Source organism: Eleginops maclovinus, chromosome 19 (assembly GCF_036324505.1).
Source record: "Eleginops maclovinus isolate JMC-PN-2008 ecotype Puerto Natales chromosome 19, JC_Emac_rtc_rv5, whole genome shotgun sequence".
In the NCBI taxonomy this organism is placed as follows: Eukaryota; Metazoa; Chordata; class Actinopteri; order Perciformes; family Eleginopidae; genus Eleginops; species Eleginops maclovinus.
The window spans coordinates 6,259,330-6,285,951 of record NC_086367.1 but is presented as its reverse complement, the minus strand read 5'-3'; the positions used below and the strand labels follow the sequence as shown (position 1 = coordinate 6,285,951).

The window sequence follows — 26,622 nt, the reverse complement described above, 5'->3', positions numbered from 1 at the left end:
TTCTTTACTGTTAACTCTATGTGTCTTCAATAATATAGATGTCTCCCTGACTCAATGTCTGATACTTCTTTGAGATATGGTTGTTCCGCTACAAGGCAAGGCAAGTTTATTTTTATAGCAGCTTTGAATACAAGGCAATTAAAAATGCTTTACAAAAATAAAAGACATTAAGAGCGTTGAGAAATGGCATTTAAAAAAGAAAACAGTCATTAAAAAGCCAAGACAATAAAATAAACATAAAACAAGCTAATATATAAAATACAGGTATAAAAGTTACGGTGCCGTGTTAGAATAGCCCAATTAAAAGCAGAGGCAAATCCAAAAAAGTCCCAAAACTAAAAATCTGTGGACACTAATGTAAACAGACAGGGTGGTGCTGTTACTGGTACTGGTACTGGTACTGGTACTGGTACTGGTACGGGAACTGTAGCTTAAATCTTTTCTGATACAATGACATATCTTTAGCTTCTCTCTCACTAATCCTAAACATTCCTGTTTGCCTTTTCCTCTCTCCTAACACGGGAAAAGTATTTTGGTAGGATGCCAATCTTTTGAATGCCCTTGAAAGTTTGCCCAATAAAATGATAGTAAAATCATAAGTACCTGGGTGTTCATCTGAACAATAAACTGGACGGATCACTCTACTGCACTCTACAAGAAGGGACTGAGTAGACCTGCCGAGGAGACTGAGGTCTTTTGGGATGCAGGGGGCCCTCCTGCAGACTTTCTTTGACTCTGTGGTGGCATCAGTCATCTTCTATGGTGTGGTCTGCTGGGGCAGCAGCATCTCGGAAGAATCAGCCCATGAGTTGACTAATTTACTAATCCCTCACGGCTATGGAAAAGAGGAATTTATAAATAGTTGCTTTAGCTTCACCACAAGAGTGTGATAGAGAATCTTATAACAAACTCACCTGATGCACAATGTTTCATCTTACATTTGAGAGATGTATTATGCTGGTATGTGCCATTAAGGTTGTCATTCTCTCTCACTTCAATCTGCTGTGGGGTCTGACCTTTGAGTTAGTTTCATCTATGAACATAATGTTTTAAAAAAACAAACAAATATTCCGTTTAGTTGGTGCATAAAGTCATCTATTTTCCAATTGGTTAATACAAATTAGTTCTTTATATATATATGTACAAAAAAAGTGTTCTGGTGATAAATTAAAGCCATTTATTTTTGTATGATATTTCTATGAAGTAAACTGGAAACATTTTTACAGACCTTCCATTCTGGAGAATGGCTTTTTGTTATGTTCTTAATTTGGCAAGCAATTCAAGTATTTTGCTAGTTTTTTTCTTCCCATAATTAGTTACATTAAGCTGTTGTTGAATTAATTAAACTAAAGTAAAAAATAAAATCAACACAAATGAATAGAAAGTTAATGTAATTGTGACCAATTGATCAGTTAAAAGTTATTGTCTTATATAATTCCATATTGTTTTACTACTGTACTCAAACTTTGAAGAAAAAATATATAAAAAGATTAGAAATAGTATTTTTTCATATATTTAAAAAAACACAAGTGTTTATTTGTAATTTTGTTTTTGTAATTGCCAAGTGACGTCATATCCGTGCGACTGTTTACATGCGACATCATCATGGCTCTGTTTCCAGCTTTTACAGAAGTAGAGCGAAACAAAGTGGAAGATTCGTCCAAGGGTTTGCACTTCTTTATATTTAAATATGAATGAATATTGTTTGTGGTTCTATGTTGTCATTATGTTGAGAGAGAAACCTGTTGAAGCACGAGCTAGCTCACATTAGCTGTCCTAACGTCGGAATGACGGACCTTAGCTTACCTCCTGTCAGGCCGTTTCCTCTACACGGTCACTTCTCAAAGTCAGTATATTGTCACATTCAAATAAAAGACACAGAACATGAGCGCTATTGTTGTGTATCAAGACAAAGTGAAGTGAATATGGCGTGTTTTTTTGCTAATAGCCGAGCCTAAAGGGCTGAGGCACACGTCTGTGACTATATTCTCCTCCTAAGTTTTTAGGGAGAAATATCTCTCTATTCTAACCAATATAAGGTAACGGCTGGGTTTACACTTTATTATCTTACTGGTTATGACTATATGTGGGACATGACGTTTACATTGAACATAGAGAAACCATGATTCCAGTACTATCCAAGATCCTGATCCTCTGTGGCAGTGCAGGCTTGTCAAGTCAAGTACATTTTATCTATACAGACCATTATCTCTTGGGGCTTTACTATACTCCCCAACACTCCCCCTTAAAAACTGTAAAGGTTGCAAAAGAATGTTATTTAGAATCTTGTAACCTGGAAAGAGGACAAGCTGCACAATCATATAGGATGCAAACATCTGAAGCTCAACATTAACACAGATAAACGGACAGCATGGCTCATCTACATGCTGTAAATCTGTTTGTTCTGTACAGACTTTGTTATCTCAGATAGGTTTCTGTCTTTCCTAACTTTGATGTACTTATCATCTGGATTTATGTTCTCTAAGCAGCAGTGAAACCAGACAGGAGAAATGTATCTCCTTTGTTAAATTGAGCTGTTTCCACATGGGATTAAAAACAGGATTTACACTGCCATGTAAAGTTGATCACAACCTCTAAATCCTCCTCATGATTGCTGAATATGAATCTTTTTTAATCCACTCTCTCCTTTCAGAATTAGACTGGTTGAAAAATAAGAGTTTCCAGACTGAAGATGCCCTCAATCTTCACAGTCGTTTTTTTGAAAAAACGAGTGAGAGGCTGAACAAAAAGGAATCAAGGTACAGATCAAAAGCAGGGACTTGTTTTCGTTCAGACAAAATACTGGACTTTGAACAGACAAGCATGCAAGCTTTACCTCTACATGACAAAGCCATGGTGACACATGCTCTATGGTCTCATTCCCTTTAACTGATCTTGTTAAATAACACATTTATCCATGGTATATATATATATATATATATATATATATATATATATATATATATATATATATATATATATATATATATATATATAATATTCTGAGTAAACAAGACATATATTCAGAGTGTGTAAAAACTATAAAATATACAGAATAAATAAATGCTCTCTATTTTACCAATTTACTACACATATAAACGTAGTGTACTATAGACATTTAAAAAAAAAGGTGTACGGTTGCTTGAAATTAAAAGTAATATATATCCTGCGTAGTGAAGAAGGCTGCAGTATGTGTGTGCAAATTGTTCATGACAAAGTATGAAGCAGAGAGTTCTCTTATATTTTTCTTTGTTTATCCGCCTGGCTTAACACTACCTTCCTAATCCTCAGTGTAAGGGGATATGTGAGCTCTGAGGAGGAGGAGGGTGATGTTCCACCCAAAAAGAAGAAAAAGAAGAGTGAGAAGAAGAAGAAAAAGAAAAAACACAAAAAGAAGAGCGGGAGACATTCGGACAGCAGCGGCAATGAGTCTGAAATCATTTTCCCTAGTGACCTCAAAAGGGAGCAGGAGGCAGACAGGTATAAATACATTGCTTACACTTCTTATACACATTTGTCTTACTTCTGAGGGGTGTAGGAAGCCAGATTAGAGGGTTAGCGAGGAATGTCCAACCCAAACCTAGATTTTTCTGTGGCTCTCTTTTAACCTGGCTACATAACCATGGCAACTTACGCTGCAGACATTACCTGCTCAAGACCAGGTAAGGCTTAAAATCGTCAAATACCACTGTTCAGCTAGTTGTTATAACTAGTTCCTTTTAAAATAGCCTGACATTATATTTAATGCAATCTATGAGCGGTACACCTTATCAGCTGAGGAAATAAGTTATACATGTAAAATGTTGAGCACTAATGTTACATTGATCCCACGATCAAAGATGTACTGTTACAGTAGCACATACTGTATGCAGTGCACTACTTATCAGTTATGCATAACATCAGAACTAGATATTTTTCATCAGTATGAAACTTACTTGCAGGTAGAATGCAGTATAATTCCTTAAAACCCTAATTTCACCAGTTTTTGCAAAGGTCAGCTTTATTCTGCTGGCATATTGCAGCTAATACAAAGCCGATTAGAAAGCCGATTAGTCTTTCAGGATGTAAATTCAATCAAAAATGTAGCAACTTCAGAAACAAACAAAGTCCCTGAGAGGCTGAAGATAGGCCTGGTTGCCTATTGTCAGAAGTGCCATCAAAAATAAACTCTCTGATCCAAAAATGCGTTGAACAAAATCCAAATTTAATGAAAATAATCAATTTAACATAGCGTGCAAAAACTAATAATTGGAATAATCCAGCTATCACAAAGATGCAGTCAACATAAAATACAATGCCCCTCTCACCCTCTCTTCCATACACACCTCACAACAGGTGAACAGGTGACCATGACCATCTGACCCAACTGATCCAACCCATAATTAATCCAGTAAAAATATAATAAACAAAGACCAATGCCAAAATATAAACAAATACCTTATTAAATCATTCAGAAATCCCCACTCTGACATTCCTGTCTCCTACAAATACATTTTATTTCACTTGGATTTAATTTGGCCAAAAACTAATTTTATTACCCCGTATCCTAAAAGATTCATGAGTCAAATGACGCTCTGAACGCCCTGTTTTGTGTGAGTGCGCACAGAGTCTGAAGAGGAAAGCCTAGTTGATAACCAGCTTCGTAGTATCCCTTATCTCTGATCAGGGGTTTTAGTTTAGTCAAGCCAGCTCAGTAAAATAAATACTGGCTCTGTTGAACTCCCTTCGTAGTAAACCCCCCCTGCTCTGTGTTTCTGATGTGTGTATCCATACAGTCCCCAGGCTGCTCCGTTAGCAAGTTGTTTCTCCTGGTTGGATGACCTAAAGTCGCCCACAGAGCAGCCGTTCTGTGTGGACCGAAAAGCAGACCCAGCCAACTGGACCTACAAGTCCCTGTACAGAGGAGACATAACCAGGTAACACACACACATTCAAACACACACACTCTGAACCACGAGGGCATCGCTGTGACAACTCTTTCCTCGATTTTTCCATCGGACGTGTATCTTTGATATTCGATTCCTGCTCCCAGTTTATTTAAACCAAGAACTTAACAGGTATATAACGTAGCATTTCCCTATTAACATGTCTACAAAACATTAATGTGTTTGTTCAGCTGTGTACTTGAAATATTTCAAATACTATCAAACCTGGAGAAATCCGTAATGTTGATCAAAGTGTGTGTCTGTTTATTGTTTCTTGTAATGTCCACTGTCCCCTTTTGCACATGCATCACCATTTTGGATGTCAGCCAGAAGCCACCATACATTTTTAACAAAAATAGTTTAACCTGATGAGGGAATTTAGTCATCTGACATCTTTGTCTTTAGTTATAAGAGAAGCAAGCCTAATAAACGTAAGCAGCAGCCAAACTGCACTGGAAACCCCCCCGATTTTTAAGGTTAAACCTGGGGTTTTACTGGGTTTGGCTTACCTTGTCTGTTTCTTGTGGAGAAAAGGAGAACTCTGGGGATATCTGGCTCCTGGTAATAAAACTTAAACAATCAAATGTGAAAGAATCCTTGATCCCACTTCATGACATCAACAAACTCCATCCCTTTGCTATTGTTTTCATTTATAGAGACAGAAAATAATGTGTACATGAAGTAGGTTTAAAGGCTATACTAGCAAAACAGATGCTTAACTGATAAAATAAATTGTGACACTGTGATTTAGAAACTCTTTGTGTGCTCTAGGTATAGGAGGAAAGGTCACTCGTCCTTGGGTCTGGACCCCCGCAAACAGGGAGTAAACTGGGAGGTGTCAGAGTCAAATAAGAAACAGAAAGGCGGGGACAAGAAGAAAGCAGCAGACAGATACTTCTCTACAGTCAGTCGCCAGCTGCTGAGGTCCGAGCCCCTTGTTCCTACATTACCTACAATACATAAGGACGGCAATGCCATCAGCACCACCTCCTTTCTCCCGCTGGGCGGCGATGAGGAGAGCAAAGGAGGAAAGACAGGTAAGAGATGTAGCAACAACAGGCCGTAAAAGGGAAGCAAACTTAGCTGGTGTTGATTTTTCAATAAGAAATGTAACGTGTGGATCCAGGTGACAGAGTGCAGACATCCTCAGTGAATCCTCTGGGTGTTTATGACGCCACCACAGCCCTCTGGCTGCAGGGGAAGGGGCAGCAGGGGCAGCAAGAGCAGCAGGAGCAGGAGGTGCAGACGGGGCAGAATGCAGCACTTACTGGGAGGACCGAAGAGTTCAACAGGCGACTCAGAGAGCAGCCAGGAGACACACAGCTCTGGATACAATTCATACGATACCAGGTAGGAAGACTGGGTTTCAAATGTTATACACTAGATTGAAAAATCATAAAAAGTTATTAGCTCCAAACAACTGAGAATAAAATTACATTTTATTAAAAAAAATAGGTGATAAAACGTTGTCTGTATAGTGCTTGTCTTAGTTGGCTTAGTTGAATACTCGATTCGGAGGATAATACTGAATAACACAACGCTGCTAAGCAAAATAATGACTGTTGCTAAGGAGGATTGAACAAGGTCCCTCCGCTTCTTGTGGGACTCCATGATCCGCCTGTCTTTTACCATTAACCCTATAATGTGAAATGCATTATAGTTGCTACATTAAATACAAAAAGAGTGGAAATCGAAGGAGACAATCCAGAATTAAAGGACATTTTCTGTCCCACCCATGCAATTTCAAGTAATCCATGCCCAAAATGCTAAAACATGCACCTTATGTAAAATTATGTAAAATGTACTTGTGTTTAGACAAAAATTATAAAGTTGTAGAAAAAGAGGTTTCCAAATATTATTTCAAATATCAAATAGCATATTTAACACACCATAAAGTGGCATTTTCTGTTTCGAAAAATATAATAATAATCTGTTGAAATGTTTCAAATCTTACTAATATAATAATCAGTATTTGTTTTTGTCTCTAAAAGAGACATTGTTTTGGTTGAATAAACTGCCATAAATGACTGACGTATCAAATTTGATACAGAAAATAAATCCTGTGTGAATGATCACCAAAACATATTTTTTGTATTTTGTCAAAAGGTTCAATTGACTCCAAAATGACCTTTTTGGCTGTCAAGCTTCACAGGGTTAATGACTGCACATCATCCCTTACTTGTTTACTGTATTTCAATCATTAAGTTGTTCCTTCTAAACGGCCTGTTTTCCCTCCCCAGGATCAGCTAAGTGCAGCAGTGTTTGGAGGCGAGGCAGAGCAGCAGGGCAGCGATGCGGCGGAGCATCGGAAGTCCTCCTACAGAGCCCTGCTGGAGAAAAAGCTGAGCATCGCAGAGCGTGCTGTATCCACCAACCACGGCTGCATCGCTCTGCAGCTGGAGAGGCTCAGGATCTGCCAGGACCTCTGGGAGCCCTCTGCTCTGGCCAAAGAATGGAAGAAGCTGGTCAGTGTATCTTAAAACAAATCTTTAAAGCCCAGAAAACCTTCTCAGGGTTCTTGTGTTTGACTACAGCTGTAGTTTTATTTTTTGCCCTAAATAGAGTTGATAATTGATTCAGTCTTTTTTACAAGCCAAGGCTGTATTTGTCATGTCTGTGGACCAAAACTTAGGCTGCAGATTTCTAGTAAACGACTTTACCTTGATTAGCCTTCTGAAAAAAACGTGTAGTTATCATGATTGTATGCTGGCATAAAGAAATCCAATGGAAAAGTCCCATTCATTTTTGTCAAGGGAGTCCTTTGCAATAACAACTTCTGGGTTAGCCAACAAAAGTATGTTATCTCTGCCACGCTCTTTTTGAAAGGAAAAGCTAATTGCAGTGCTAACAGTGCACTTTAAAAGCTGCTGCAGCCGCAAGGAATTGTTCGACAAAATGATATGAGTTATCTCGTGTACTTTGGCAAAGGGTGGTCAAGTGTCCCCTGTGCTAAAGAAGAACAGAAAGGAAGAAACAGAAGCATTGAAACCTATTGTTTCAGCATTTAGAGAGTTTGAACGGTTCTTATCATGGCTTCCACTTAGAAAATGATGGGTCATTTCAGCCAATTAGGAACATTCTTTAGCTCAGCATTTCTTCTCAGCCTTTAAGTCATTGTACCATGGCTAATTACCATGGTTGTATCTCTCTTATAATTTCAGGTTTTTCTCCATCCCAACAGTGCTCCCTTGTGGAGGGAGTATCTTCTGTTCACCCAGAGCTACTTTAGCAACTTCTCCGTGTCGAAGGTGAACTCTGCGTATGGGAAGTGTCTGAGCACGCTCAGTGCCGTGCATGATGGCAGCATGGTGTCCCACCCGGCCCTGCCAGGGCTCGAGGAGGATATGCTTGGTGATTTTTGCTTTTACGTATCCAGTTTCTACTATGAGAAGTATAAAAAGTCGCCCTGCTTAACCCAGTTTACAACAACTGGATCCGTCAGTAAACCATGCTCTGTATTCTTATTTATTTTTCATATGCTCATTAGTCGCTCCTGGTTGTGTTTTCTGTTTGTCCAGACATCTTCATCCAGCAGTGTCATTTCCTGCGTCAGTGTGGTCACTCAGAGAAGGCCATTTCTCTGTTACAGGCCATGATTGACTTCACCTTCTACAAACCTGACAGTGTACGACAACTGTCCACCAAGCAGCAGGTACACACACACACACACACACACACACACACACACACACACACACACACACACACACACACACACACACACACACACACACACACGCAAGTAGACAATTAAGAATACATTATTTTTACCGGATAAGCAAAACTGTCCATAGGTTAATTTACATTCGTTATGTTGCCGTCTCATCTGTGTGTGTGTCCATCTTTGTTGCACTCAGAATCAATACGTGATTGGATCCTCCTGATCTGCCCTTATAGAGACACTGGACTATTTTAATGTATCAATATTGAAAAGATTGTACTTGGGGTGTAAAGACTTTTTGTATTTATTTAAGCAGAAACATGGTACAAAACAAATCCATACAACGTGAAAGAACATAGAAACAGTTCCCTTACAAAACAAACAAAATAAACCAAAATAAAATAAAAACCCCACCCTCCGAGGACCCATGTGGCAACAGGCAACAAAGTGTCAAATCACATATGCACACACAAAAAAGGGAGAGAAAAAGTAATCAGAGCCGACTTTTCAATGACTCAGCCGCTGCAAGCCACACACTCACATTATCCTGTTTCGCCCCATTGATATGGGCTGTCTACAGTTCCAAATTGACAACATCGAGAAAAGTTCAAACCCATCGCTTAATGGATAAATTGTGTGGAGGCTTCCAGCGCACCGCAATCATTTTCTTAGTGGCCGTTAGACCAGCAAGAACTGTGCTTTTTTGATATTTAGGAATCTGAAGGGAAGAAATGTCAATCAGTAGCAGAGTTGATATGGTCGCAGGCACTGTCACTGACACCACCATTGAATCATGAAACGGGGGCACTCCCAGAACATGTGCAGAAACGTTCCCAGGGCCTTTAATGGGCACAAGGAACATGAGGCATCGACTTTTTTATTTGTATTATAGAAATAAAAAAGAACACACACAAAGGCTCCAGTAATGTTAAGGGAAATACTGCCTTCCACTTAAATAATGTTTTCCTGTGTGTGTGCAGGTGGAGTTCTTTGAGCCGTTCTGGGACAGCGGGGAGGAGAGAGTTGGAGAATTGGGGGCCCGAGGTTGGAAAGCCTGGATGCTCCAACAGGAGAAGGGAGGGTGGCTTCAGCCCAGTGCAGGTAAAACCCACACAGACATCCTTTTATTTTGTTTACTGTGGATGTAAATCCTTGAAAGATCATGATTCATGTTCTCCTATGTGTGTGTGCTGTCCACAGAGGAAGAAGAGGACGAGGATGAGGACGAGGAGGAGGTGAAGGATCGCAGCCAGCCCAGATCGACAGTCTGGTTGGACGTGGAGACGTCTCGGGAAGCAGCTCATTGGCTGCCCTGGAGGCCGGACAAAGCTAAGGGCCAAACAGAGGAGGACTGTGACGACCCAGACAGACAGGTCCTCATGTTTGGAAGCCTTTTACTAAATGTTGAAACAAAGACACTATAAGTGTGACCATTTTGTTTGACTCTCTTCCTTTCTCTCCGACTGCAGGTGTTGTTTGATGACATCGGTCCATCTCTCATTTGCCTGCCTTCACCAGAGCTCCAGCTCCGCTTCCTTCTCCGTTTCCTGTCATTCCTGGGGCTGCCTGTAGACCCTGTGCTCTCTGCTGCCCCCTGTCAGCCGGGCCTGCTGCTAGAGAACCTCTCTCTGCTAACTCAGGGTAAAAAGGACACTGTCAGTCAAGAAAATACAAACTAGCTGTCAGGGCTTATTTATATTTAAATTAGGACTTTGTTTTATGATTTTTTCAGTGATTAAATTGTTTTTAATATAACAATCAACTTGAAGCAAAGCATGACACAAGGCTGTGTCCATGTCACTCTCTAGGTAACGAGCTCAGGCGTCCTCTGACTTCCTACGACCTTCCTGACCCTGGGGTCAACTCTATTGGTCACATGACCACTCTCCAGGGAACAAGGAAGTGGGTGGGGCTTGGGAAGCTGGGCGAGAGGTTTGTCACTAATGTGTTGAAGATGGTCCAAACTGTCCTTCCTGCCCAGCTCCAAGCCGCCTTGTCACTCAGCTGGATGCAGTATGAGAAACTCAAGGTGGAATTCTGATTAATAGCACTTAAGTTCTAGTAAAATTAGAAGAAAAACATTTTGATCCACTTAGTTTCAAGTCAGAAAATGTCTAATTTACATATTTGTGTGTTTATGTGTCAGGTGTTGCGGTGCCTGCATGGCGGCAACAAAAAGCGTCTCCGCTCTCTGGGCAAGAGCAGCAAACGAGTCGCCAAGCAACTGCTCAAAGAGCCCGACAACCGCTCATCGCTGGTGCTGTGGCGCGGCTACGGTCATCTGGAGTGGATGCTGGGCAACCTCGACGAGGCCCGCAAAGTGTTCTCCACGGCCACGGCCATGGGGGGAACCAAAGGGCTGCAGAGCCACGCCCTCTGTGAGCTGTGTCTGCTGTGGGCGCAGCTGGAGGTGGAGGATGGGCCACCAGAGCGAGGGGGAGGACTTGTAGACATCACTGTGTCCCCAGCTGTGTGTGTGCTAACCAGGCTAGCAGAGGGAAGCTCCACCTCCTCCGACCAGGCCATCTCTCCGGTCTCCATCCTGAAAGCCAGGAAGTCGTATGAACAGGCGCTGACTGCTGGCTTGTCAGCACTGGAACAAAACTACCAGACCAACAAAAAAGGTTTCCATCAACATTTACCGTTATCGTCACAGAGATGCTACCTTTATCTTTAAAAAGGTCTAAATCAGTGGTTTTGCACTCCCATTTGCTCCTGGTCACTCAACATTTGCTCTAGGGAGGCTGTGGCGCGGTGGACTAGCTACTTTTTATCAGCCAGTGTTTTCTAATACATGGGGTACAGCTTTCAAATCTACTTTTAGAATCAATGATGTGTTGACTTAACCAAAAGCTCACATTAATTAGATGCTTTATGAGTTCACAGTTCGTTATAATCAGTGTAAGCAACAGTTGCTTTGGTAATACTTATTAGTTTTCCCTTATTTAATACATTTTAATGTCCCAAACATTCAAATAGCATATAATATACAAGTATAAATACTATACACAGCAGCAACACGAGCCTCTGCTTGGTAGATAAGGTCAAAAGTCATCAGATTTAATTGCATAATCAGTCGTCTTATATAATATATCAATCAGTGGAAAGATGATTGCAGTCTTTAGAAAATAGTGCTTACTAATGTGAGGTAAACAGTACATGATTAGTTGTTATTGTCCTGAAACCAAGAACCTTTTTTTTACTCACTGTGTCATTTCATGTAGAAGTGCTAAAAGCTGAACAGAATAGGTTAGATTGGTTCATACCTAATTGATTCTAAATCTCATAGTATTATCATTTTACTATCAACAAATAAAAAAAGGGTTGTAAAAACTAATGGCAGCCCCTGGCCTCTGCATTGCTTTTCATTTTGCATCTGACTGATGGTGTCTGAAATTCCAATAGAAAATCGTCATAGAAAATAACAAATTATTACTTGAGAATAATTAGGATCCTATTTGACTGCATAACCAAGTTGTTAAGGCCTGTTTTCACAGAGGACATTTAGACATGTCACAGTAGGAAAATCACAGGGGTGAGTTCCATTTAGCTTCCACTTGTGCTTTCCCCACTTTAACAGGTCTGAATGTCTCCTGGGAGAACTGGCTTATCTCTCATTAATCTGACTTTCCTTCATCTCATTATTCTACCAGCAGGTAAGGAAGACCTGCTTGGAGAGAAGCCCAGGTTGAGAGGCCTGATAGGCTGCCACGCTCTGTTCCAGTACCTCACGACAGGCATCCAAGCCGCTAATGCCATCTACAGCCAGGCTAGAGACAGGATTGGGGAGCTGCACCAGAAGCTGACCCAGGACAAGCAGCTGAACAGCATGGAAGATGTCGCTAACATCGACGTTAACCAGTCTAAAGCTGATTCCAGCCTCTCCTGCAGGCAGTATGTTAGCCGGCTAGCTTCTGAGTGTGAGGCTCTGGCAGTGCAACAGGCAGCGTTGCTTAGGTACCACAACAGCATCAGTGTGTTTCCCCTGGCAACACTGAGGCAGACACTGATCTCCGCCCTCTCCATGTGGGCCAGCAGCGCCCCTCTGTGGAGCTTATATGTACAGGTAGTTCATTTAAGTTTGAAATAATCAAAATAAAATTGGTTATTATTTTTGTACGATGACCCTAATGTGACCTTTGTTCCAGGTGGAGAACCGTTACCATAGTGCGGGCCGGGCACGACGCTTCTTCCACTCTGTAACCAGGGGCAACAGCAGTGTAGTGCCACGCCTTTTTGCCATTGTTGCGGAACAACAGAGGAAGCAGCTGGTTGACGCTGCTCAGAGGTAAGAGCAGAGAGGATGATGGGTAGGTGTGGGGTCATCCTGCACCCATATTGTCTTCTAGCAAACTTACCATAACATGTTAATAATTGCCTTTTTACTGTTTATGTGTATAGGTCTTGTTGCCATGATGCTGCCTTACCAATCCTGCCAGAGAATGGGCTCAGCAACCGTATTCGTGGACTGTTTGAAAGCGCCATAGCAACAGAGATGGGGTCTCACTGTCCTTTACTCTGGAGGATGTACATACACTTCCTGGTGAGATTGCAAATAAAACACATATTCGTGTTGACAACCCTTGTGAGGAAACCCGAATACCTGAACTTGTTTTATGTCCTTGACCTGTCCGAAGGAAAATATAAACTAGCAGGAATAGAGAATTATATTAAACAGCTACCCATAACCCTTAACGACATGTTGACAACTTCACTTTGAGGGCAAGTATCTGCTTTCGCTTTCTTCGCAGATTGTTTTTTTCCAGTATTGATTAGAAAAGCTTGCTTTGCCTTTAAGATCTTGTTTTCCGTGCAGTTATTTTTCGAATATTGATTTTTGAGATAGAAGTATAATAACATACATACAAAGTAAGTCTGAACAGGCATGTGTGCACATTTGGATATGCACATATTGACAGTCAGTTAAGTCCTTAATCTATGTGTTTGACATGTGTGTGTTTCATGTGTGGGTTTTTGTAGGTGTCAGAAGGGAAGGTGGACAAAGCTACTGGGATCTTCTACAAGGCCTTACAGAATATTCCCTGGGCTAAGGTGAGCTACAGACTTAAAAGTGAAAAAATAAGTCATAGAATCACTCATGCATTTATTTACCTTTTTAAACAATTCAATGGTAATACAAACAGCAATGAATATATTAGGGTTAGAGTGAAAATCTTTATTTTGATTGTGGCTATGTTATCCCACCGACAAAAATAATAATTTTGACGATCCTCTTGATTGTATGCAGTTAACACCAATAAAAAAAAAAAAAGATTGTAGTTAATCTTATTGCTCCATGATTACAGGTGCTAACCTCCATTTCATCAAATGTTTTACTTGTATGCACAAGAAATTAATTCTCTATCTCTCTTTGTTTTTTGGGGTGTGTATTCATACATTTGTGTATTCATAGTGTGTGTGTGTGTGTGTGTGTGTGTGTGTGTGTGTGTGTGTGTGTGTGTGTGTGTGTGTGTGTGTGTGTGTGTGTGTGTGTGTGTGTGTGTGTGTCTGTGTGTGTGTCTGTGTGTGTCTGTGTGTGTGTGTGTGTGTGTGTGATCAGGGCTTGTACATGGACGCGGTGCAGCTGTTCCCTGAGCATCTGCAGGAGTTTGTAGATTTGATGACAGAGAAAGAGCTCCGAGTCAGACTACCTTTGGAAGAACTGGATATACTACTTGAGGACTGAACACACACACATCTCATTCAAGAACTCAAGTATACAGCACCGTTGAATGCAAAGAAGAAGGAGATGCACACACAAACCAGATGCTAACACTTACAGGTGCAATGCTTTGTATATAATGGTTTATTTTCACATAAAACCACCAGAACTGTGTTTTAGTACCGGACACTGTTAATAAATATCTGATTCTCCTTTGTGTGCTGTGGGTTTGTTTATGCTATCAGTGCATGCACACTGACTGTAAGGGCCTGTGTTTCAAATAAAATATCATATTATCAAAGTCCATGACAGTGATATTATATTAGATGCTATTGCAAAGAGCAACTGTACATTTGAGTCTAATTAAATTATTTGTAACCTTATACTGAGAGAAATTAGAAACATGAGCTTTAATATTACTCTGAATAGTCAATTAAGAGTTTTCATAATTTGTCTGGGAATTCCATGTTGAAATATTAATGTATTAACTTTTTTTTTAATGACTTCTGGGTAACACGACTCCAGATGATGATAAGGTTAAATGTTAAGTATCCCTGCACCCACCTTGGTGAAAGACAATCTTACCCAGATACCAAGAATAGCAAAAGATCACACTGGCAGGGTCAAGTTCAGAAAGTTATCACTTTCCACGTGGTCCGTTCTAGCTTTCAGCTATTTTGTATATTCAAGTTCACCATGTGAGCAGCGCTACTCTATAATATGCAAAAGAGTTTAACTATGTGTAGTGATTATTTTTATTCATTTAAATAATGTAGTTCTAAGAATTATATCGGAAACTTGGGCATTCAGTGTAATTGTGAAGCCTATACAAGGTTATTTCTTATTGTTGACTTTCTCAACTAACTTGTGACTTACCTGCAACTTTTTTACCTGGCCTATTTGTATATAACTAAAAACACAGCACACATTGCACACAGTGCACGGTGGAGTCGCTCCCTCCTGTCATCGTTTCCGCGCCGTGTTTTGGCGCATTGCAGATCCAACCTGGCCAATCAGCGGCCTCTGTACAGCGTTCAGAATATTGCGGGTCTGCTCTCTCCAATCACAATCAGTCTCTCAAAAGCAAAACCGCAACTTCCCCAGTGCCGTCAGCCGCGAACGTGTCCTTCCGCCTGCATAAAAGCCTGTGTAACACAAACTAGTGCGTCACTTCGACATTAAAAAACGAAATAAATATGACAAAACTCTCGCTTTTTATGTTTAAACGACAAAGACCACTGTTGTGATCCTCTAAGGTATTCTTGTAAAAATTATCATTATCTGTATATCCCCTGACAGAGTTGACCTCATAATAAATCTCCACTACATTTCACTTGGCTTTATTCTATTACAATAATATGATGTATTTTTTACAAATGATTCCACACTTTAATTTAGAAATACATAACGTCAATGCAAACATGTAACCTCAGTCACCTGTTGTAGTTAATCCGGTTCATAACTGCAAAAAAAGGATTAAGGCCACAGGTATGTGAAACCTTCAGCTCATGTGTGAAGAATGTATTTGGGTTCTGAGTATATAACTGTGTTTACGATTTTGATGCCAGATTTAATGGCAGCCAAATACTGAGACTTCAGTACATGGGTGCCAGGTTGTGTGGTTTATGACTGCACATGTTTAATAACAGAACATTGGCCGGTCCTGAATTATTAAAATGTGTTGAGCCATGCCAAGTAGTATTACTGGCTCTTAATTTATTGAGAACTTGAAGGCGACCTAGTATCTAGGCTTGGTTTCAGTAGGTGATGGTCAGCAATTTCCATAATAGGACTTAAACAGCATAGGCCTACAATATAAAATGTGTACTTGTCTTTCTTTTTAAATTAATAATAGTTTTAATCTTAGTAAAACAAGGATAATATTAACTTCTCTATACGAAACATGACAACCCAAAAGACAGGTACTTGCACACCATCAGGCTCTTTTGTATGCGTGCGTGCGTGCAAACTGTAGGCCGCCTCACTGATACAGCGTATTTCCCCACAGTGCGGAGGAATACACTGAGCCGTACAGCAGTGGTTCGTCCTGCCCGCCCGCCCGCCTCCAGCCAGCCTCGCTCAGTAGCAAGCTTCCATTTCCTCTCTCCCTGTAGCGTTAGCAGACCAGCGTTCCCAACCCGAAAAAACATGGTGAGTTACTACTCTATAAATTATGTTTAATTTAATACGAGTGACTTTCGTGATTTCGTGAATTTTCGTGTGGTTGATTACATGCCAACAAAGGGGTTATAAATGTTCTCCGGAAAGTCGTTTTATTTAAATGTGCTGCAGTCTCCATTGCACCGTTGAGTGAGCTAACGCTAGCGACTAGCTGTTAACACTGTGGGTGCTAGACAGCGCGAGGAGCTTATCATATCATTCTTGCTTAAGCTGGTGCACACAAGTGGAATTATAGCGGTATTAATTCACCACTGAAGTTTAACACCACGTGTTGCAGGTGACCACGTACTGGCAGGAGTTGCTGCGGTTCGGTTTACAGCCCATGTTAGCATCACAGCTAATGGTAAATTCACTTTGACTGATTTTCCGCTCACTGACAGCTGGAGCGTCATTCATTTTTATCGTTAAGCGAATAACGTTAGCCTGCTTCGGCGGTGACGATGCAGACGAAGTTGTTGGTACTAATCTGAATTGTTTTGCCGGTGATGAAACGAAATATGTGACCAGTCAGATTCACAGTTACGAAAGAGGATGAGGAGGAGGTGGGGTGTCGTTACGGTCACATCTTCACTGGTCACCGCTATTGCCAGTGGTGTAATTAATTGAAGTACATTCACTCAAGTGCTTTACTTAACTACGAATTTGGGGTACTTGTACTTAAAGCATTTCCATTTTATGCTACTTTATACTTCTATTCTACTTCATCTTAGAACCCAATATTGTATTTAAAAAAAAATCTCTACTACATTTAAAATAATAGTTACTATTAATTGACATATTCAGATAATAAGCACAATGGCAGGTTAAGCAGTACATGCAGTAATTACCAGCAGTGGTGAACACATTAATGCACTTTTAATTATAATCTTGTACATTTCTATATAAGATTCTAAAATGGGACATTGCATTTTGTCCCCCTTCCAATCGTATTTATACAAGGTGATTTGACATAATACATATCGATGAGATGTAATCCAAATACATTATGTAAGCATTGTAAAAACTGCAGTGATAATAACCTAGAGTCGTAATTAGGTCACATAATATGGTGTAACACCTGTGCACGGTCACTTTGCCCCCTAATAAACCAGATCTCTGTTTGTCGGTTTAAAATGTTATTTGAATACTCAGGTTTTTTCAGATCACTTTTTATTGTGGGTTCTTCTTGATGTAAGAAGAACTGTCTGGTATATTCCATCTATCTGACCATTCCAAGCAAAAAGAAAACAGGTTTTATTCTGGGCACATGTCTATGCAAAAATGTGATATCTGTTTTTTGTGTCTATCATTGCACAATGTAAGTTTCTTAGTCAGTGTCCCTGGAAACAGTCCCCAGGCAGGGGTAGCATCATATGCCAGTCATGATCTGTAGTTTATAGCTTCGGGGGAGAGAATACACTCGCACCTACGCAGTCATGTGGGAAAATGTGATCATATGTTCCTTTCTCCAGGTTCATATGTAAGTCCTAAATACACACAATCACTGTGTGAAAGAAGCAATCTGGTGAACACATGTTTTGTTCTGCCATTATGCTGGGAAAGTCTCTACCTCAGTTAACTCCATGAGTTAAGTTAACACATTTTTAAAGAAGTCCTGCAGCAACATGTCACTTAAATACATGGTTGTATTGGAGAGAAGTATTTGCTGGACACAGTGCAACTCCCTCTTTTCTGTGTCTTAACCAGTAGACGTTTTTTTCTTTACACCAGTAGGATGACTTTAGTACAGTTACTTGAAGTTGAATGCTTGGTGGTCTCAGCAGTTGGAGAATCTAACCTTAATTTATAGAGGTTTTTGAGGCATTTGCAGCTTTTTAAAGGTAACAAAAATTATTGCAGTTTTAACTTTGGTGGAGCCGAACTTAAGTCAGTTAGAAAAGCTTTAAAGCAGAATTAAATTGTAGGCCAATTGCTAAAAGTTTTCACAATGAGTGACAATAGTAGGAGGAGCTGGGTTGGATGTCTTGTCCCTCGCATGCTTCTGTAGTGTTACGACCTGGAGCTACCCGTTGGACTGTCTATCATAGGCAATATTTCATACAGGAAGAAGGAAGTAGTCAATGGGATTAAGAATGATCTGTTGCAAATTGCTCATTCACTCATCAAATGTGCTCATGTTTAGCCCACTTGAAGTGAGAATATACATCAAAACTATTTTGCTACCCTTCAGCTTTTTTAAAGTGTAGTGATTTCATCTCCTTATGTTCCAATAAAACATTTTCTTATAAAAATTACCACTTTTAGTCCCTACATGATGCACTCAGTGTCTAGCAGGAACATGTTCTGTGTTGGCAGGCATTGCAGCACCTTGAGAGGAATTTGGCCCGGGTATTAGAAGGGTTAGCAGCTTGTTAACCACTGCTAGAGCGCACACACTCGCTGTTATCGTCCAAGTCAAGTTAGTAAAGATAAAAAATATCGTTAGAATCATATATCAATATTTAGAGAATGGATTATCATCATAATTATGAATTTAATTTAAAATGACCTAAAACAGTTTATTACAGTAAAAGAAAAGAACATTTCATAAGGATTTAAAAAAATGAAATGCATTAAATCTGGTTAGCATGCATTCTTGTATTGAAATTGGTTAAGAAAAAGATAAAGGCCAGTTTTCCATTTGTGGCTCATTTACCTTTAAACAGCCCTTATAAGGCCAGTATTTAGTATAAGTGTTTATTTAAAAAAACGTTTTGTAATAGCTGTTTTTGTTACCTTTCACAATGAGCTGTTCTTATCTACATAGGGAGCGGAACCTCTTCCATGGAGTCAGCTATGTTACACCATCATGTTACTGCTGTAATTCAGATGAGACGAATCAAACTCTGCCTCTAGAGAGGGTTTTTTTGGTTATCTGCAGGCCACCGTGTCTGACATGATTGTAAAACTGGGAAGACCACAGTAGTGTCTTGGTGAGAATGGATTTGAAACTAGATAACTTCCTGAAACATACCACGGTTTTACCACAGTATTCCGATTAGCTGTAGTTACCACCATATTAGAAATGAGGGTTGATGTAATGCAAGTGTGTTTAGTTGGAGAAAAAAAATATACTCTGATTGTTTTCCAATTCAAGTCAATGTGGAAAATTTGCATTTTAGATCCAAATGATGTTAGGACGGAAGTGTACCACCATTGTTTGGCCACTACAAACATTTGCTTCAACGGCTGGTGCACTTCCTGGGGGCTTGGTTTGGATAGGGGGGGCCGTTTGGCGTGACCCATGATGCTGTCTTGGAGGTCTGATGACCAGCCAACTGATCCTCCCCAGGAGCTGCAACTATAGCAGCGAGATGACAGGCCACAGTTTAACGCTTGCATACAGACACACACAGACCTCCCCCAGTCTGGGCACTGTTACCCTCACACACCTTAAATCAATTTTACTGACACATTTGGGTGACCTCCTCTGGCCTGGCCTCTACACACACACACTCTCCTGTCCGTCTCTCTGTCAAAGTGTTGATGGCTATTCATCTCTTGAGCTACTGCAGGAGGTGGACACTTCATCTGTGCGTCCATCTTTATTGTATATCTGTTGGAGAGACAGCTAAGCCTTCACTGACATGGAGACACAGGCAGTGGGTTTCTCTTTAGCCGCAGCCAGTTGGAGTCAGATGCAGCCGGGGTAGGACAGCGTCTGGTCACTCACAGTCCTGCAGGACACAAGGACAGGGAGAAAGATCGACAGTGAGAGACAGACAGTCGGATGGACACGTAACCGGGAAGACATCAACAGAAGGACCGGCTTTCCATCTTCTCAGCCAATGGAAGAGAGAGACCTCGCCCGTCAGGTCAGTGCCAATCCACTGACCTTTGCCACTCCAGAAGGACTGTGAAAACTTCTGTCATCCATCCACTGACAGCTAATGGATTGAAAGACCACTATCCAGTTATGTGATCACCATTTACAAATCCAGCCAACTATCTACGAAGACTTGAAACTACATTTGTTAATCTACTCTACTCAAGTTTCCTCACCAAAAGTTATGTAACTATTCAGAGATGGCTAAATCTTTGTTCCATCATTCCCTTTATCCATCCCTCTCTCAAATCAGCAGCGACTGATACATGTCTGCCCGTCATTTTTTGCCTCCACCTGCTCCTCCCATGCTCAGACATCATTCCTGCCCTTCCTGCCATCATTCCCTCGTCATGCTGCCCAAGCAAGTCCCCCTGTACCCACCAGAGGAAGATCTGGTGAGCCTGTCCACCGTCTACGACCTGTTGGATGAACAACAGCACTACTGCAGGGAGCTGATCCAGCAGCAGGAGAGGAACTACAGAGCCTTCCTGCAGATGATGATGGACTCATCTTCCAGCCGCATGGACAGCCTGGTCCGAGAGATGCAGGACCTGAGGAGCTGCCTGCAGAGGACAAAGTCGGAGTTGGCCGAGGTTGAAAAGCAGGGCGTGCAGAACAACAAGCGCGCCGAGTGCCTGGCGGAAGGTCTGGTAACGGTGCAAGGGGCACTGGACGGCCTCAGCGCCAAACAAGGAGCCTTCGGCGGAAGCACAGCAGGAAGAGGTGTAGATCTGAGGCAGCGCAAAGCTGTTGGCGGGTTAAGGCTGGACGGAGGAGGAAGAGTTGGCGAGCCGAAAAAAGCCGCACCAAAAGCAGTGATGCTGGTGGCAGACCTCACTCACATCCATTTTGACGACATAAAGGTTGTACACAGATGCAAACATTTAAAGATCCAAAACTAGTGCCCTCGACGTTCTAAACGAGTAGTAATGGTGATTATGGTTCATACTGGCTGTGACTAGACGTCGATATAAGTGTGCTAGGGCACGGGGTCCTTGTCACCTGCTTCCATTTAGCTTAAAGTTTGACCTATGATGGCTGTTGCTGATTGGCTATTTGATAAGAAGTAGGGTATTTCATATCTTGGAAGTACAGGATCAATATTGTGTTGATCTTGGACATTTTCTTTTTATTCTGTCACTATTTGCGCCCGATCCTTTACCTGAAAGATGAAGCTATTTTGTATTTTTAATGTCTTCCCTTTTTTCTGTCTCCCCTCTCTTTATTTCGTAGGCTGATCAACTAACAGAAGAGCAGATTGCAGGTAAGGTCACAACAAGAAAACACATGCACAGTACCATGCATCCCATCTTTAACAGTAAACCCATTCTCTGATTTGTTAGATCTGCTGTTGCTAATATTTGATTTTTCCCCCTCGTGTCTGTCCAGAGTTCAAGGAGGCCTTCTCCCTGTTCGATAAGGATGGAGATGGCACCATCACCACCAAGGAGCTGGGCACCGTCATGCGGTCACTGGGTCAAAACCCGACCGAGGCTGAGCTCCAGGACATGATCAACGAGGTGGACGCAGATGGTATGCTGAGCCCGCCTCGACATGCGGGAGGATTTTTTCTGGAAACTGGTCGACATAAACCTCTTAACTTTTTTGACTGACTGTATTTATAACTTCCTTTCTCTGCGTCTCAAGGCAACGGGACCATCGACTTCCCAGAGTTCCTGACGATGATGGCGAGGAAGATGAAGGACACCGACAGCGAGGAGGAGATCAGGGAGGCATTCAGGGTCTTTGATAAGGTGTGTGTCTGTTGCACTGTGAAGATGAGGAAAACAAAGAATGCATTATGTTTTTCTCATCAGCAGTCGAGCATTAAATATCAATACTTGTTCATATCAAATCAGAATTCCCCTTTCTTAAAAAAATCTCCTTGAAATATTATCCAGTTGCACCAAGATCAATATAGTGCGTCAACACTTACTCACCTCTTCCTGGACATTGTACAGCTTACTTAACCAAGATCATGACCGGCGTTTCAGGCACAGATCAGTGTAGCACCACAATCGTTTTAAAGCTGTTAGTTTAAGGTGGAATAGTTGCGTAACGATAAAGAATAAAGTCTACATTTAAAGCTGTGTGACTGACTGTAATGCTGCTTCTGTTTGCAGGATGGCAACGGTTACATCAGCGCGGCAGAGCTGCGCCACGTGATGACCAACCTGGGAGAGAAGCTGACAGATGAGGAAGTAGACGAGATGATCAGAGAAGCAGACATTGATGGAGACGGACAGGTCAACTATGAAGGTACAGGAGAGCAATCTGTCTTCGATCGAGCCACACTAATTGATTTTTAACAGTTACATAGCAGACAATCTAAAAACTGATGCTAATGAGTTTTATTTTTTTATTTTTTCCCCGCAGAATTTGTTCAGATGATGACCGCCAAATGAAATGGACTCGCACTGAAGACAAAGAATCAGTCAAATGTTTCACTTACCTCTTATTGCAAAAATCTACATTTATTCATACTGTTCTGTATAGACAACTTAAACTGAATGTTGGAAAACTGAAATCTGTCCATATAAACAAGCTCAAAAAAGGTAAAAAGACAAAAAGAAAAACTCAAAATGAATCTGCATGTACTGGCTTGTATTCCCCGCCCCGCAGCGATGGGCTGCCCAATCAGATCTCACCTTGTTAGTCGAGCGGTCTCTCTGCAGCCGGCTGATTGGCCGCTGCTCGCCTGCTTCCGGGTTCCATCTGCCTGATGTCATGACGATTCTATGGGCTGGCCAATCGGCTTTCTTCTACGACTTCCTGTTTTCTTTCTTTCTGTTCTTCATGCATGCAGCTTTTAGATGGGTTACTGTTGAGAGCCCAATGGCAGGCGGCTGTCGTTGGGGCCTCTGGTTGGCCTGGGACCCACAGAGAGGAGGGAGGGGTTAGGTGACAGATGGATGGGGGGTGGGGGAGTAAACCAGGTTGCTCACCTTGATAAGGCCGGTGAAACAGATATTTTTAAGAAAACTTTTAAAATGGAATAACTAACCAAGAACTCATTTTAGAATCTGTGTTTCTGGCATGTCAGGATATCCGCTTTATCCTTTGTGTGTTTACCTTTTTTGAGGGGGTGGGGCATAGATTGAGCCCCTTGGGTGTTGTATGTTTGGATGGGTGGGCTTTAAAGGTGATCATGTGCAAGAGCAGCTTTGGGGCAATATCAACATCATGAGTTTGGAGTTTTGTGAGATTCTCTATCTGTGCTCATCTCCAAACCCGGGTACAGGGTATTGCCCCAAAGCTGGTATCATGATTCGACGGGGGTGTTAATTTCAGTTAAGTGGGGGCAGGGTCGGTGCTTTGCGGCATTTCTATCTTGTGTTTGTGTGTGAGTTTGCGTGTGTAGTGTGTGTGTGTGGGTGCGGCGAGGCCCGGCCCAGTCCAACTGTTCTGTTCAGTTCAGTTGATCTGCATTCCAAGTTGTACATGCTAGTCTTTACATTTTGTTTTTCCAATAAAAAACCATGAACTATAACTCAGTGGGTCCTCCTGTGTTGGTGTTTACTCAGGGGGGGGGGGGGTGTTCTACTGCTGGAAAATGACTCATCTGCGCTGCTTATTGCATGGGATGTCTTCATGAGAGTGGAAGTGTGAGCAGGGACACTGAAGCCCACTTAAAACATATTTTTGAGTGCAATCTGTCATCTAAATCTCCTTAATAACCATTTATTAAAAAGCTGGTCTGGCTTTAACAAACACTAGATCATACACGGAAAATAATAGTCTGTGTTTCATACAAAATGAATATTTTTTAAGTGATTGCACAGTATTTGAAACCAAAGGAACACTAGAATGGAGAGTGAGTACTAAACAAACCATATATCTAAACATAGCACAATGAACTTTTTTGTTCATACATCTTTATAATATAAAACCATTCCATGAAATAAAAAATGTCTATCACTTCTGGTATGAGGGAACAGGTCTTTATTCATACTAATACACCACTGTGTTTGCAATATACACATTTGAACATATTTATATGGAGATGATTTGAATTTATTCTCCAATGTTTATGTTTTTTATATATCTATACTTTTAGTGGATCATTTTACTTTATTTAATTGTTTTATTACACTTTCAACATTTATTGCACGTTTTACTTTACCTTCTGTTGGGAAAGACTTATTATCTTTATTGCTGCTTTGTATATTATTATTTATTATTATTGCACATTTTTATTTAACTTCCTTTGATTGGATATATATTTTATATTTATATATATTTTATTTTGAAATAAAGCAACCCGGGGATAAATACTCTGATTAAAGGAGGTTTCTAAAATGTAGGCTTAACAACGCAAGTGTTATGAACCCTGACACGCCTTCACTTATCTAATGGCACCATCAGTGTATATGTGTCAGGGTTTCTTTTGAGGGAGGGGGGGGGGGGTCACAAGGACTTCTCCAGATCGTCTGTCTGCAGATGAGGAGGCGTTGCTAGGCAACAGAGCCAGGCATGTGGTGGGTGGAAGTGGAAGAAGAGGGAGCAGAAAACCGTGGGAGTTTGAGGAGAGCAGGAGAGGAGACAGTGGGGTGGGGGTAGAGACAATAATAGAAACCCAGGCAGGACTGGAGCGAGGGATGAAAACAGATTCACAGTGCATCTTAAAAACAAATACTCTCTTCCTCCTCTTCCGGAGAGGCCTTGTGCTTCACTCTGATGCTGAAGCTGGTTTCATTTAAAGTTTTACAATCCAACAAAAACACGTCATGGCTTCTCTGGTTCATCACGGCCAGCTGTGTCAATAAACGACTCTACAGATGGAGAGAAAGAGTTCACTCTATCCCTTTCAGTAGCTTTGGTTATGTAACCGTCTGAAGTGGGATGATATTTCTTTCCTGCTGCCGTATAAACAGCGTCTCTGCAATACAGGAGCCTCAAAATCACCTCACACACTGCTACACACAACCACTCCTGCTCCAGCTTTCACACACAAATATTTCAGTTCCTCACCTGACAGCCAGGAGAATGGAGTGTGTGTGTTAGGGTTGGACGTCACATTCTGCTGTATGGAAAACATATTCAGAATATTACAAATATCATTTTACTTTTTGTTTCTTTGCTCCCAACATGCTTTGCGCCATGGAGTAAATCACTAAACATATTTGGATTTTTTTGTAAGCAACATCGTGCACACACCCCCAGTTATAACTTTTTATTTTTAATAGAAAACCTTAATATCATCACATATTTCAGAGGCTGTTTGATGCTGCCGATTGATGCTGCCAGCGAAACACTGGTGTGTCGTAGCATGTTGTTTTGCAGGCTTTTTAACCCTCTACCATGGACTCTAATCACCTACAGTGGGCGTCCAATAGGATGTCTAGTCTCAGGAGACATCAGCCAATAAGGATTCAATGACAACAAACGTGATATTGGGTGAGTTAAAATTCAATACTCTTAATGAATCGTGTGCAGTCACTAATTATCATGCAATATTAATGATTTGGACAATTTATATATATACTATGTAAGTTTATAAGTCTTCAGTAAAAATAAAATACATATGTTCCACTTTTGTGTTCAATAACTGTACTGTAAAAAGCTGAAAAAAGAAGAATTATCCATCCATTTTCTACTGCTTATCTGCTCTGTTCTTCCTTGTTCTTCTGGCCATGACCATAGATGAGGGTGGGAACAAAGATGGACTGGGAGATTAAGAATTATGCAAAAATAAGTGTATGTACTGCTTTGTTATCCCAAATAAAAGTAAAAAATAAACTATGATTGCACATCATTTAAATATAATTGTGGGAGTAAATAGAAACCCTAACAAAATGACTAAAGGGGCACAACATAAAATGGGATTGAGTGGGATTATGTGAAAAAATAAATGTGCTCTGCATTTTACTCAGTGTGTTTCTGGTTCTTGTGCTTATTGGACTGTCAACGTAGTTATTTAAAAATATTAAAAGGATCCTATTGAGATAGTATTGCTTACCCATACTCTTGTGTCCCTATCTCTTGTCTTTACTAAAAACTATATATTTAAAGAATATTTTGCCAACAAACTAACATTATACTGAACAAAGTAAAGTTCCTGGATGAGGTCGTGACCTTTAAAGGGAGACTAATTGTTAGTGATACCTGAGTCTGACAGCAGTGTGTGTGTCTGTGAGTGGAGGGGGGGGGGGGGGGGGATGATTCTGACACTCTGGGACAAAGCCTGTCAGCGCTGTAATCCTCTGATAAAAACACACAAAGGAGAACACATCTATCCACTGACAGACACACACCTGAGAGAGTAACACACACCGCCGGCCCCGAGGTCACAGCGAGAGGGAACACCACACACGGAATATCGCAGTATACGTACTAATACTTAGATATTTATAATCATAGATTTATTATTCATAAGCCAACACTTTGT

The 26,622-nt window shown here is 41.0% G+C and overlaps 2 protein-coding genes across 4 annotated transcripts; both read left to right on the top strand.

Moving 5' to 3' along the window:
• Nucleotides 1–1,573: 1,573 nt before the first annotated feature.
• Nucleotides 1,574–14,460, top strand: nrde2 (NRDE-2, necessary for RNA interference, domain containing). Of its 2 annotated transcripts, none has more exons than XM_063909393.1 (19): nucleotides 1,574–1,666; nucleotides 2,654–2,759; nucleotides 3,292–3,480; nucleotides 4,776–4,916; nucleotides 5,697–5,962; nucleotides 6,052–6,275; nucleotides 7,166–7,390; nucleotides 8,087–8,276; nucleotides 8,444–8,577; nucleotides 9,567–9,687; nucleotides 9,787–9,959; nucleotides 10,056–10,227; nucleotides 10,395–10,615; nucleotides 10,733–11,210; nucleotides 12,243–12,652; nucleotides 12,735–12,874; nucleotides 12,988–13,129; nucleotides 13,567–13,638; nucleotides 14,147–14,460. In XM_063909393.1, the coding sequence occupies exons 1-19, from the start codon at nucleotides 1,606–1,608 to the stop codon at nucleotides 14,270–14,272; spliced, it is 3,591 nt and encodes a 1,196-aa protein (XP_063765463.1). In that variant the 5' UTR covers nucleotides 1,574–1,605; the 3' UTR covers nucleotides 14,273–14,460. The 2 variants fall into 2 exon arrangements, with proteins under 2 accessions (XP_063765463.1, XP_063765462.1); XM_063909392.1 differs by having other exon boundaries at nucleotides 12,240–12,652.
• A 1,676-nt stretch (nucleotides 14,461–16,136) lies between these two features.
• LOC134881853 (calmodulin-1-like) lies at nucleotides 16,137–23,724 on the top strand. Of its 2 annotated transcripts, XM_063909439.1 has the most exons (7): nucleotides 16,137–16,170; nucleotides 16,257–16,399; nucleotides 21,468–21,498; nucleotides 21,624–21,767; nucleotides 21,882–21,988; nucleotides 22,358–22,493; nucleotides 22,611–23,724. In XM_063909439.1, the coding sequence occupies exons 1-7, from the start codon at nucleotides 16,152–16,154 to the stop codon at nucleotides 22,637–22,639; spliced, it is 609 nt and encodes a 202-aa protein (XP_063765509.1). In that variant the 5' UTR covers nucleotides 16,137–16,151; the 3' UTR covers nucleotides 22,640–23,724. The 2 variants fall into 2 exon arrangements, with proteins under 2 accessions (XP_063765509.1, XP_063765508.1); XM_063909438.1 differs by lacking the exon at nucleotides 16,137–16,170 and having other exon boundaries at nucleotides 16,179–16,399.
• The last annotated feature ends 2,898 nt before the right edge of the window (nucleotides 23,725–26,622 follow it).

Bases quoted from the DNA above. Each gene is read 5' to 3' on its own strand.
- LOC134881853 (XM_063909438.1), top strand. From the start codon at position 16,199: ATGCGTGCGTGCGTGCAAACTGTAGGCCGCCTCACTGATACAGCGTAT. The intron at 16,400-21,467 runs GTGAGTTACTAC...TTTATTTCGTAG, and splicing joins TCCCAACCCGAAAAAACATG to GCTGATCAACTAACAGAAGA. The intron at 21,499-21,623 runs GTAAGGTCACAA...GTGTCTGTCCAG, and splicing joins AACAGAAGAGCAGATTGCAG to AGTTCAAGGAGGCCTTCTCC.
- nrde2 (XM_063909392.1), top strand. From the start codon at position 1,606: ATGGCTCTGTTTCCAGCTTTTACAGAAGTAGAGCGAAACAAAGTGGAA. The intron at 3,481-4,775 runs GTATAAATACAT...GTATCCATACAG, and splicing joins AGGGAGCAGGAGGCAGACAG to TCCCCAGGCTGCTCCGTTAG. The intron at 10,228-10,394 runs GTAAAAAGGACA...GTCACTCTCTAG, and splicing joins CCTCTCTCTGCTAACTCAGG to GTAACGAGCTCAGGCGTCCT.